This window comes from Giraffa tippelskirchi, chromosome X, assembly GCF_054371585.1.
Source record: "Giraffa tippelskirchi isolate mGirTip1 chromosome X, T2T-mGirTip1v1.2.pri, whole genome shotgun sequence".
Lineage (NCBI taxonomy): Eukaryota > Metazoa > Chordata > Mammalia > Artiodactyla > Giraffidae > Giraffa > Giraffa tippelskirchi.
In genome coordinates, this window is record NC_137289.1 from 54,590,959 (window position 1) to 54,603,235 (window position 12,277).

At 37.0% G+C, this 12,277-nt stretch overlaps 1 protein-coding gene across 6 annotated transcripts in view; it reads left to right on the forward strand.

Annotated features, from left to right (window-relative positions):
* Positions 1–12,277, forward strand: part of NRK (Nik related kinase) — a 126,900-nt gene that overhangs the window by 69,837 nt on the left and 44,786 nt on the right. For 5 of the 6 annotated variants that reach the window (XR_014075739.1, XM_081565346.1, XM_081565342.1 and 2 more), the window contains exons 8-13: positions 2,636–2,766; positions 4,639–4,693; positions 7,217–7,295; positions 8,358–8,533; positions 10,112–10,175; positions 10,591–11,758. Coding sequence is in view for 5 of the 6 variants with exons in the window: in XM_081565346.1 (XP_081421472.1) it covers positions 2,636–2,766; positions 4,639–4,693; positions 7,217–7,295; positions 8,358–8,533; positions 10,112–10,175; positions 10,591–11,758 (1,673 nt within the window). In the remaining variant the exon portion in view is untranslated. Of the gene's footprint in view, positions 1–2,635; positions 2,767–4,638; positions 4,694–7,216; positions 7,296–8,357; positions 8,534–10,111; positions 10,176–10,590; positions 11,765–12,277 lie in introns of all 6 variants that reach the window. The other variant, XM_081565344.1, reaches the window with a different exon arrangement.

Genomic DNA, 12,277 nt, shown 5'->3' on the forward strand with positions numbered 1-12,277 from the left:
ATGCGGGTTTGATCCCTGGGGTCAGGAAAATCCTCTGGAGGAGGGCATGGCAACCCACTCCAGCACCTTAATGGGATCTGCTATTAATTATTTCAACAATTTAATTGAGTGTTTGCCATGTGCACGTTTCTGTGTCACAGACAAGGATTAAACAAAAAGACAATTCTTCCACATCACAGAGCCATATTTTCCAAAGAATATCTAAGAACTTTTAAATTGACTTAAGCACAAATTGCTTCATTGGAATTTTCCCTCAAATATTTAAAGACCTGATATCAGTTAGAAATGATGCTCCAGTAATATCCAAATCAAATTCAGAATTAGAAATCTAAAATCCAGAAAGTTGTTCCAGGGTTCAGAATGGCATAATTTATTGAAAATAATTATTATATTGTCTCACAGGCACACAGGGAACAATATGTTGTGCTTTTTAATGTTTAAAATAAATATTGTTGGTTGATTTCTAAATAATATCATATAAATAATGTCAGTACTATGCAATGGCAGATGACCTCATTGATACAGAACATAAAATCACTGGCATCAAATCCTGTATTTAATCATATCAATTCTTGCCTACCCTATCTGTGTGTGTGTGTGTGTGTGTGTGTGTATTAGTCACTCAGCTGTGTCCGACTCTTTGCAACCCTATGGGGTGCAGCCCACCAGGCTCCTCTGTCCTTGGGATTCTCCAGGCAAGAATACTGGAACAGGTTGCCATTTCCTTCTGCAGGGAATTTGCCTGACCCAGGGATCAAACCCGGGTCTTCTGCATTGCAGGCAGACTCTACCATCTGAGCCACCAGGGGCTTCCCTACCATATCTCTGGCATGATCTTAAGATCATTCCCATTTTTCCTGCCAAATAAATATAACCAGAATAGAGTTTTTGTTCATTCACTAAGAATGCTTTTCACTGAATATTTGTGGAAGAAGCATGTGGTAATAATTGTTCCTGCAGTAAGTTAAAAGTAATTTCAAGAAAATGTATTGTTCTTTTGTGTCTAAAAGCTAGAAACAGAATTTTAAGACACTGTGTTAAAATACACGAGGGTCATTTGGATCTCACAGTGAAATGTGCAGCATGGATATAGTATGTCACACAGCTACACTCTGTGTTCACATGTGGCAGTGCTCCCATATATTTGGGTCAAGTTGCTAGCCAACCCTATCATCTGCATCACAGAAGAGAAATTGTAATTAAGTGAAAAGCCTCTGAAAAATCTGTCACAAAGTCCCCACACTAAAGATCATGTACTTGATTCTGTAGGAGAGACCTTTTAGCACTGGATTAAAATTTATTCAGGCTTCTTATCTATATATAATCCTTATACATTGGTTTTTAGATTTCTTAGATCCCACAATATTTTTAAATGACAAGTTGTAAGGAGAAGGTTGAAGAAGCCAAACCCAAAGGGAGTAACAGAAAGGAGAGAGACTGGACAATGACTATATTGCAGTTGCAACTGATCAATAATCCTCATATTCTGGTCCCTAAATCAGTAAGGAAAAGATAAATGATGCCACTGTTGGGATCTCATCCCTACTTTTAATTTCAGCTTTTCTTTTTTCCTTTTTCTTCCATTTATCACTCGTTTCTTCCAGTCTTTTCTCATTTCCTTTTCTTCTTTGAATGTCATATATAAGTTTATGGCCTTCATAGATATTTCTTGGCCCTTAAAGTTGGCCCTCAGGGATAGTGAGAATGCTGAACTCTGATGTAACCTATTCTCAAAAAAAAAGCATCTAGATAATGAGATTATGCAATACCCAATGATGATTTTCATGTATTATGGACATTGTGTTGATATTGTTCTTATTAGTCCTTCCTTTAACACTGCCTTAAACTCTTAACTTTTTAATTTTTCTTTTCTTTTCCTAAGTTCTTTAAACTACTTTTCAGTCAAGGTTGTTAGCCATCCTCTAGATTCCTGGAAACCATTCTAAATTAGAAAATCTACTTCATTTTTCATCCATGTCTTATTTTTTCTGGACCAAATAACCCCAGTCTACTTTAGCCTTTTTTTCTGTCTGTTTCTGAGGATACCATACTAAATATTTTCATATAATATATCCCACAGATGAATAGAAGACTGAACTTTAATAGTATAAGCTGAGATATGGATACCACACTAAATATTTGCATCTGATTCAGAAGATCTGTAGAAGAACTTAAACTAAATTTTAGCATAAATTTATTTTTCTTTATTAGTGTAGTAGAACTTTCTAATATCATGAGTGAGACTTCCTAATAAAGTACTAATAAGTTTTTGATTTTTTAGATGTTGCTTATAGTGCTGGTCTTCTTCCAGCTTGGTGGCAGGTCCAAACACTACATATGTTATCACTTCAGAGGTTTAGGGTATACTGATGGAACTTTATTTTTAATATTCATGGTAAACATTCAGCCAAACCTACTGTAGATTTATAATAGCACTGCTGAATCTCTTTCCAACATAAATATCAGCAAAAGCCTGTTTCCCAGTGTTACTGGAGTAGACTTCATGGTAAAGTTTGCTGGGCTGGAATGAAAATCTGTTATCCATTGTGGCTTTTGTATTGGCTTTCCAAGTTAAAGCAATAACTTATTGAGCTTTTTGTTACTCATTAATTATTTTGACAAATGAATTTTGCAGTGGATTTTGGAGTGAGTGCCCAGGTGAGCAGAACTAATGGGAGGAGAAATAGCTTCATTGGGACACCATACTGGATGGCACCTGAGGTGATCGACTGTGATGAGGACCCCAGACGCTCCTATGATTACAGAGTAAGTGTAAGGATTCAGATAGTAGGAAACAAAATTTGTATAGGACTTTTGACTTTTTATTTGAAATTATGAAATAAAAGAATAAAAACCACTACTTGAATAGGAAGTACTAGCCACTATTACTATATGTGGTTTGATGATGTGTGTAAAAATAATATTTTCTAAGAATGTAGGCAAAGTACACCATTGGGAGTTATCCATATTTGAGGAAGAATGTCTAGTTCATTTTGCTTACAGCTTCTTGGTAAAGAATATTATATTATGTGGCTTTATATGGAAATTTAACTTCCAGGGACAGAGTGCTTTATAAACTTAAAACTGAATAAATGTAAAGCCAATTATTAATCCCCGCAGTAACTTAGCTCCAAAGAGAAAAAAATAATAATTTGATTACTCAGGGTAATGGAGAAAGTCCTTGGCATGGTTCACCTCCAAACCACAGAAAATCAGTGGAATAGACAAATTAAGTAACAATTTATGCTATTTATTAAAATTTCCACTGAAGCTGCAATTTGGACAATATACATCTATGTACACATTTCAAAAAGCTGATATGGAAAGAAAACATTCCATTAGCTATAGACTGGAAAAACCACACTCACTCTCCACATCATAAGTCATCCAAACAATTCATTGTGGTTTTGTTGTGTGGAACCTAGGACTCAATACTTGAAGTTGATTAATTCAAATTTCATCTCTTTTCCTTTTCCCTTAAATGCCCTCTGCTTGATTTGCAAGCAGGTCTGTTGAGAGCCAATACTATTAGGAGCTATGGTGGAGACAATGAAAGCATAATGTTCTTTTAAGTGACTTGCTGTAACAATAATGCTTTATAGCTGTACAGTTTTTGGCAGTCTTCCAAGGACTTTCACCCATATTAATTCTCTATTTTTAATTTTCAGTCCCACATAACTTAAAGAAAGCTTAAACTTATATCATCACAACAACTCTTTGAAGCTAAGACATCTATAAATAGGTATTTTAAGAATTCAGTTAACTTGTTTAGGAGTCATTAAGCCAAACAGTGCACTTCTAGCTCTGTGCCCTTTCTACATTCTGAAAAACAAAGTGCAGTTAACAGTAGTGAAGGTCATTTCCTAGAGCCTCCTAAAATGTATAATTTCCTAGAATTATAATAATTCTGTCCTCAGTTTCCTGTATTCAAGGGACTCCTGAAAGTGCTTACGTATACAGTATTTCATTTAATATTTATGCTAGTTCTATAACATGGATCCTATTATTATCATCTTTATTTTGAAAGTGAAATAAAGAAAGTGTTAGTCACTCAGTCATGTCTGACTCTTTGCAACCCCATGGACTGTAGCCTGCCAGGCTCCTCTGTCCATGGAATTCTCCAGGTAAGAATACTTGAGTGAGTAGCCGTTCCCTTCTCCAGGGGATCTTCCTGACCCAGGGATCAAACCCATGTCACCTGTGTTTCTTGTATTGCAGGCAGATTCTTTACTGTCTGAGCCACCAGGGAAGTCCTAATTTACATAGGGTAAAATTGAGGTACAGAGTGTTAAATCATTTACCTAAGATCTGACTTCTTTAGTGCTAGTAGTATGTGAATGGACTTCTTCACAACAAATTCCTTTTGGTATTTCAGTTAAGGTAACAATAGCAATTCATCCAAGATGAATTTTCCTTTCACTGAATCCCCACCCATATCAACTTGTTGTGTAGTACAGTACTGGCTGGTCACAAGGTCAGATAACATCTTCCTATAACATCAGTCTATAATGAAGAAAATCCATAAAATGGCTGTGGCATTGGTACCTCCCCTCAGCCAAAGATTGTTTAAAGATTCTAAATACTATCTGTTTCCCACTGTTAAGTGACATTTTTTTTTTGTCATCTTTTCCTTTGCAGAGTGATGTGTGGTCCGTGGGAATCACTGCTATTGAAATGGCCGAAGGGGCTCCACGTGAGTAGTAATATTTGATGTTGGTTAAAAGTTATGGAAACATGCTGTACAAATCTGCCACTTGTACCAGTCAGCTTGTACTGATCACACAGGTGCCACACCACATGCCAAACTATAAATGGTGGTCTTTCCCAAATTATGAAATGCCATAGTCAGAATGGCCAGATATGTCTGTAAGACGAGTTTGTATTTTTCTCTGTTGAGATATCTTATTTTAGGCTGACTGAGTATTGACTCAATTTAGCCTCAATAACATTTGGTCATGACAGTAATAACCAAACAGAATCTAAAGGTGTTCCAGTACATATTCAGTGATGGGATATTTAGGTTCCTGAACACTTACACTCATACACTTCAGACTGAGCCAGTTGAGAAAATCCTCCAGTAGTTCCTTTTAATTGAGCCAATCCTCAACAATATTGAGAAGAAAGCTTTTTGCTTCCCCTTTGGAGTCAGTCCAGCTATGATTTGTGCCTTCCATGCTCCTATCAGCCCCTCCATTGCCCCTCATTGTTCAGTAGGCTCCATTTTCTCTTGTTTCCCCCTCCTTCTCTTCATTGAGGTGACCTGTCAGCAGTCTGTTCTCTCAGGTTACTGCTTTCTGGTAGGAAAGTAAAAGTGGAATGTGAACTTGGGTATAAATGATTAATAACCATCAAATGTATAATCCCATAAACAGAGCATATTTGCTGTTCTCAATACCTAAATCCAAGAATATAAATGATAAACACATTCATAGTATTGATGAGAAGTGAGAGAAATGCCTGAAGTGTTTATGTCAGGGGGCATGGCTTGCAACTGCTTTGTTTTTCCCTCTCCAGCCAGATCCTGTAGGTTCTCATGTTCCTACATGCTTCATCTGTACAGTATCTACTGTTTTAGCACTGTGTTTCATGGCTAATGGGAGTAATTTCAAGGAATAGAAATAATGGTAACATAATTGTTTAGAATCTCTGCTGTCCCTTGGAATATCAAGAATTTCTGGTATCCCTTGGAATACCACATACCACAGAATGGGCATGAATTAAAGCTGGGTCAGATATGGAGATAAGGTCACTGGACCTTCTATTAATTTATATAAAGCTTGACCTTTGAACAATTGCCTTTATATTACTCTAATGAAATTACCCTGGGGACTTTCTTTATACTACTATGAGAGGCCAGTTTGGCACTGGAGTTGGGTTTTTTTTTTTTTTTTTTTTGAGATGTATTTTGGGAGAGGAAGGATTCCTCTAAAGAGTTATTAATATCAAATTGTCCTCACATGAATGACACACTTTTAGTATTAGGTGAAATTTACCCTATGGCTCTCCTTTGGGGAGTTATTGCACTGCCAGTTTTCTTTAATCAAAACACAAGAGGAAATAAGTAAAGTGAGACACATATTTAAACACTTATTGAAAAGCCCAGAATTCCCAAGCCAATGAGGTAATGAATTTATATACCACATATTGGAATAGGCTTTTCTTTGTATGGTTGTGTTTCTGAAAAATAGAATGAAAGTCTAGTAATTTGGCACAGAATTGAGGTGCCAGATACTTAAAATCTTTCTTATAATATCAATAACTAATATTTATTAAGTGCTTACTCCGTGCCAGACACTTTTATAGGTACGTTGCCATTTAATCCTCATAGCAACTCTTTGAAGGAATTCTTGATGTATTTCCTGTTTTTAAGATGAATTAACCAAGGCACAGAGAGGTAAGTAATTTGCCCAAGGTCACAAAGGTAGAATTAGGATTTTAACACAGGTGATCTAATCTAGAGGGTGTGTTCTTAATAGTTGTGCATGCATGCTAAGTTGCTTCAGTCATGTCCGACTCTTTGCAATGCTATGGACTGTAGCCCAACAGGGTCCTCTGTCCATGAGAATTCTCCAGGCAAGAATACTTGAGTGGGTTGCCATGCCCTCATCTAGGAGATGTTCCAGACCCAGGGATCGAACCCATGTCTCTTATGTCTCCTGCATTGGCAGGCGGCTTCTTTACCACTCACTAGTGCCACCTAGGAAGCCCCTTCTTAATAGTTATATTGTATCTACTTCTTTTCCTAGGATGATTAGCTTCCAAAACAGATTATTCTCATCTTTTTAGACTACTAAATCATTATTTGCGTATTACTGTGCATAGTTACTAGTATGGTTGACTTTTCAGCCTATAATTACATATTCCAGTTTTACAACTGTGGAGGATACCAGCAGTACACAAACACAGAAGAGTGCTTGTCTCCACCTGTATTGTTGACTTCTCTAGATATAATCATCAATCACACATTTCAAAAATTTGACCTGGTGTAATTTATTATTTTTTGTCACACTTGGAGATAGTGAAGCTTTAGTATCTTATATAATGGACAGCTTGTATTAAAGTCACCTTTTCCTCTAACTACCTTCTTTCATATCTGTTCTTCAGTGTCTATTCAACATGATATGTAAAAGAACACTAAGAATCCCCTCTGGAATTAGGAGTTTGTTCTGTAGTTACCTTTCTTACTCATTCTAAATTTATCTATTTTCCTTTGCAGCCCTGTGTAACCTTCAACCTTTGGAAGCCTTATTCGTTATTTTGCGAGAATCTGCTCCCAAAGTCAAATCCAGTGGATGGTAAAGATGAATGACTTAATCTCTTAAACACATTAACTTGACATTTTTATATAGCAAAGAAGTTTTAATTTATTTAAGTCCTATTTCAACATCCTTGTTGGACAATATTTCCTAAAAACAGATGCCTTAAAGGGTCTAAATGAGTACTGTTCATTAAAAGCTAGCTATCCAATTAGAAATAATACTCTCCATGGTATATTATGATGACAGTACTGTCCTGGCATTAGTGACAAATTCAGTTTTGTCTCCTGTAATGGGCTGGACCAATAGAAGCCATTTGTGAAGTTTCTCACTGAGCTTACATAGGCAGTCAGTGATTGTGATGTATAGCCTAGTCGTTTGACCCATAAAACTAAACATCCAGAGAACCTAAAGAGGACTTGTTCTCTCAGAGTGCTATAGCCAGACTAAACTTGGGAATCTTTCTTCCTGAAGTTTTTGGAACTAGTAGGTGAAGTTCTTGCTTATTCTCAGTATATATTACTTGCCCTGGTAAAAGTGGTTACTGTGATTCAGTTGCTGACATTCTTCCTTGTGATTAAATTTAACCCTTCCCACAGATTCAGGCTTTCTGGTCACATCTGTTTCCATGGGCCATTTTATAAGATTAATCAGTCCTGGTGCTATTAACACCCTTTTCTGGATCATTACATCGACAGCTTTAGAGCTCAAAGTGCATATAGTCAAGCAAAACACTCAGGCTTCAAAATATGACTACTGTGGGATGACCAGTCTGGTCTCATGGTCTGTATAAATCACATCAACTACTTAATTGCCATCTCACCACTCAACTTTTTTGCAACATACATTCTTCTGAACTCACTGAAGTTTCTACTATTATTTGGGTAGAAAATATCATTGACTCTGGCCTCTTCTGAGGCTTGAATAGCATTGCTGTGTAATGTACATTGTCAAGCTATAGGATATCTGGCTATTGAAAAGACTGTTACAGCTAAGACAACTCTCTCCAAAAATATGACCTTCAGAGTGGCATGTGGATGGAGTTGGGAGGTGTGGCATACGTGAGAATGCTCTTTTACCTCTTTGATTCATTTCTTTTAGGTCCCGCAAGTTCCATGATTTCATGGAAAAGTGCATGATAAAAAATTTCCTATTTCGTCCTACTTCTGCAAACATGCTTCATCACCCATTTGTTCGGAATATAAAAAATGAAGGACATGTTGTTGAGTCATTAAAGAAGCATCTTACTGGAATCATTAAAAAGAGACAGAAAAAAGGTAGGATATGTAAATCTTCATTTTACTGGAATAAATATTCAAATGAGAGAAATTTTTGTTATTTTTTTAGGAAAAATAATATTTAAGAATTAAGTTGAAATTAAAGTCTGAGGCCTTTTGACATTTAGCTTTTCCACAAATACGCCATGTGCATTTAATTCATTATCTCTTACCTGATCATATATATATATATACATACACACATAAGATTATAAATTTTTGCCAGTTCAACTAGCATGTGTTCCTATTTACAAAGGCCTTTGAAGGCCTCAAGAAGAATTTATGATGTGCTAATTTTATTTTAAGAAAACTAACTGAAGAAATAAACAGAAGATAGCAAAATCTATATCTTATTGTTCTTTCTCATCTAATATGTTAACTCTGATTAGATAAATGGATTTATAATTAATCACTTATTGACCACTACTTTTGATGTAGTATCAGTGAACTGTACATAGTTGATTTTATGTATGAATCTCCAATTTTAAGATGTTATTAACAAAGCACATTTATGCAAATAAAATTAAGCTTCTCAATATTAATGCCAAAAATGACAGAATGGTTATTCATCAAATCCAGAGGAAGCTACTTAGGAAGTTCCAACTATATAGGTTATATGCCATATTTTTGCATTTAATTTAGGGCACCATATGCAGAGTTGAGTGATAGTGAAATGGAAAGTGGGGAGCCTGAAAAAGATAGCAGGCATTCTCTGATGCACTATAGGATTGATTGCAGCCAATCTTCTTCCATCTGCATAACTATACATATCTTATTATGGAGTGAGAAGCAGAAGGAATTAATGTATTTAATCATGGTAGAGAATTTATTGGACCAGCATCATCATAAAAGTCGACCAATCTCAAATGCATACAGAAAGGTACCACATCTAGTTGAGAATTCACTAATTCCAGAGTTGCAAAATTTCCAAAATGTAATCTGCAGGAAAAGTCACATTTATATAGAAATTGATGGGAGATGTCAATATAGTTGTCCTAAACTTTTTAATATAGGAAATTCAAAAGAAAACTCTTTGGTTTATAAGTGTCTATATTTCAGTACAGCACAGGTGACAGGAAAGATTTCACATGTTTTCAGTGTGTTAGTTGTAAAAACCAGAATTTAGATTTTTGCCTTCTCATTGAAAGGACCAAAGATCTTGATCCCAATTTTCAAGATCCTTGTTGAGAGGGCCAAAGATAGGTGTGGGCCCAAACCATAAAGTCCTTCCATCCATAGTACACACCTGTAAGCCATGCTCACCAACCATCTAGAGTTTCTCTTTGTCCCTTTACCTTTTTCAATTTTTTCTCTTTAGAATTGCAGCAACCAGATTGCTATTTTTTTTTTCCTATGCAGAGAGAAATTAGTCTCTGTGGAAATAACTGTGCTGCAAAAGGAGGCCTAGGAAGAAGGATGTTTTCTACACCACCAGTAGATGTGATGTGAAGGGTTACAGCCCTCTTGTCCTTGTAAATTCACTCAGCATCCTGAGCAGTAAAGGGTGCAAATTGACTAAGGTGGATTTATTAATCTCTGTTGATTATTATGCATTATTTTTTTTCTATTTCATAAAAGGAATACCTCTGATCTTTGAAAGAGAAGAAGCTATTAAGGAGCAGTATACCATGAGAAGATTCAGGTGCGTTAGATAACTTACATATATAATTTGATGTTAGCAAGTCATGTAAGACAGTTGATTCCATATTGTTGTGTTTAACTCAAAGAAACTTAATCCTTTCTGATCAAATAAAACAGATTTCTATTTTCAAGAGATATTTGAATGGAAATGTTGAGGAAAAAATTTTATTACTACTTAAAGAGTCCTTAATTTCTGACAATAGAATGATCAAGTAGATTATCAGACCATTAATATTGAATATATTGCTAATGTAAAGACTCTCAGACATTACAGGAATGATTTAAGAAAGATGTAGTGCAAGTATCTTTATTGCAGAAAAATGTTCATCTTTTAAAAATAAAAGCATCTCCCCTGAATGACATCACTCTACTGACAACACTAATTGTATGGCAACCATTTGTACATTTATTTCTAGGGGACCTTCTTGTACTCATGAACTTCTGAGACTGCCTACCAGCAGTAGATGCAGACCACTTAGAGTCCTGCATGGAGAACCCTCTCAACCAAGGTGGTTACCTGACCGAGAAGAGCCACAGGTTCAGGCCCTTCAGCATCTCCAGGGAGCCGCCAGGGTGTTCATGCCACTACAGGCTCAGAATGGTACACCTAGGCCTCTACAGGGGCAAGCCCAGGCACCTCAGCAACTACAAGGGGCTGCACAGATGTTCATGCCACTTCAGGCTCAGGTGAAGGCTAAGGCATCTATGCCCCTTCAGATGCAGATGAAGGCACCTCCACGACCACAGAGGACAGCCTGGATGTTTATGCCACTACAGGCTCAGGTGAAGGCCCCTAGGCCTCAACAGGTACAGGCCCAGGTATCCAAAAAGCAGCAGGCTCAGGGCCAACCCCAGGCATCAGGAGAGCCCCAGGATCTGGATCAGGTACCAGAGGAATTTCAGAGGCAAGATCACGTGCCTGAACAACAGCAAAGACATGGCCAGGTCCCTGAACAACAGCAGAGGCAGAACCACATACCTGAACAGCCGCTGCAGCGGAATGGGGCACCCGAGCAGCCAGAGGTACAGGAACAGGCTGCAGAGCCTGCACAGGCAGAGATGGAGGCAGAGGAACCTGAGTCATTACGAGTCCATGCCCAGGTGTTCCTGCCCCTACTGTCACAGAACCACCACGTGCTGTTGCCACTCCATTTGGATACTCAGGTGCTCGTTCCGGTAGAGGGACCAACCGAAGGGTCACCTCAAGCACAAGCCTGGGCACTAGACCCCACACAGGCAGTTGGCTCGGTTCAAGCACTCATAGAGGGACTATCAAGAGACTTACTTCGAGCACCAAATGCACATAACTCAAAGCCGCTTGGTCCACTGCAAACCCTGATGGAAAACCTGTCATCAGATGTGTTTTACTCTCAACCAGAACAAGCACGGAAGAAAAAATCAAAAGTTTCTAGTCTAAGGCAGGCATTGGCAAAAAGACTATCACCAAAGAGGTTCCGGGCAAAGTTGTCACGGAGACCTGAAGTGTTTGAGCTCTCAGATTTAGAAGCCCATAGGCAAAGGCGCCAAAGCAGATGGGAGGATATCTTTAACCAGCATGAGGAAGAACTGAGACAAGTTGCAAATGTAAGAGTTTCTGATATTTTTTCCTAAGTCAAATATGCAGGGAAAATATGCTAGTTCATACCCAGGTGTTCCCTCTGTAAAAGCAAATGAAATAAATGTTCATTGTGTCTCAGAGAAGATTAGATAATTTGGGCTTCAAGTAAATTATCCTGAAATTTCCAAATAATTGTGACTAAATTTGAGAAAGAAAGATTTGTTTAAATGATCCAGTTATTTGCTTAATATATTTGTAGTGATATAGCTTTCATTATTAGTTAATTTTCTACCTATTATTTCCTTAACCAACATCATATACACACTTAAAGTTACTATTTTGGATCTTTAAAAATCACTTTCATAGGTCAAAATTAAAAATATAACTCATTAAAATAAACACAAAAACAAATTTAGTTTTGTTCTTCTAGTCTCTAAGTAAGTTTATTTTGCTCTTTCCTCCCGTAGAATGCTGAACATACTATTTAAGAGAATTGCACTAGTTTTTGTACTTTAGGATGTTAAAGGTTAAACTGAGAAGGGAAA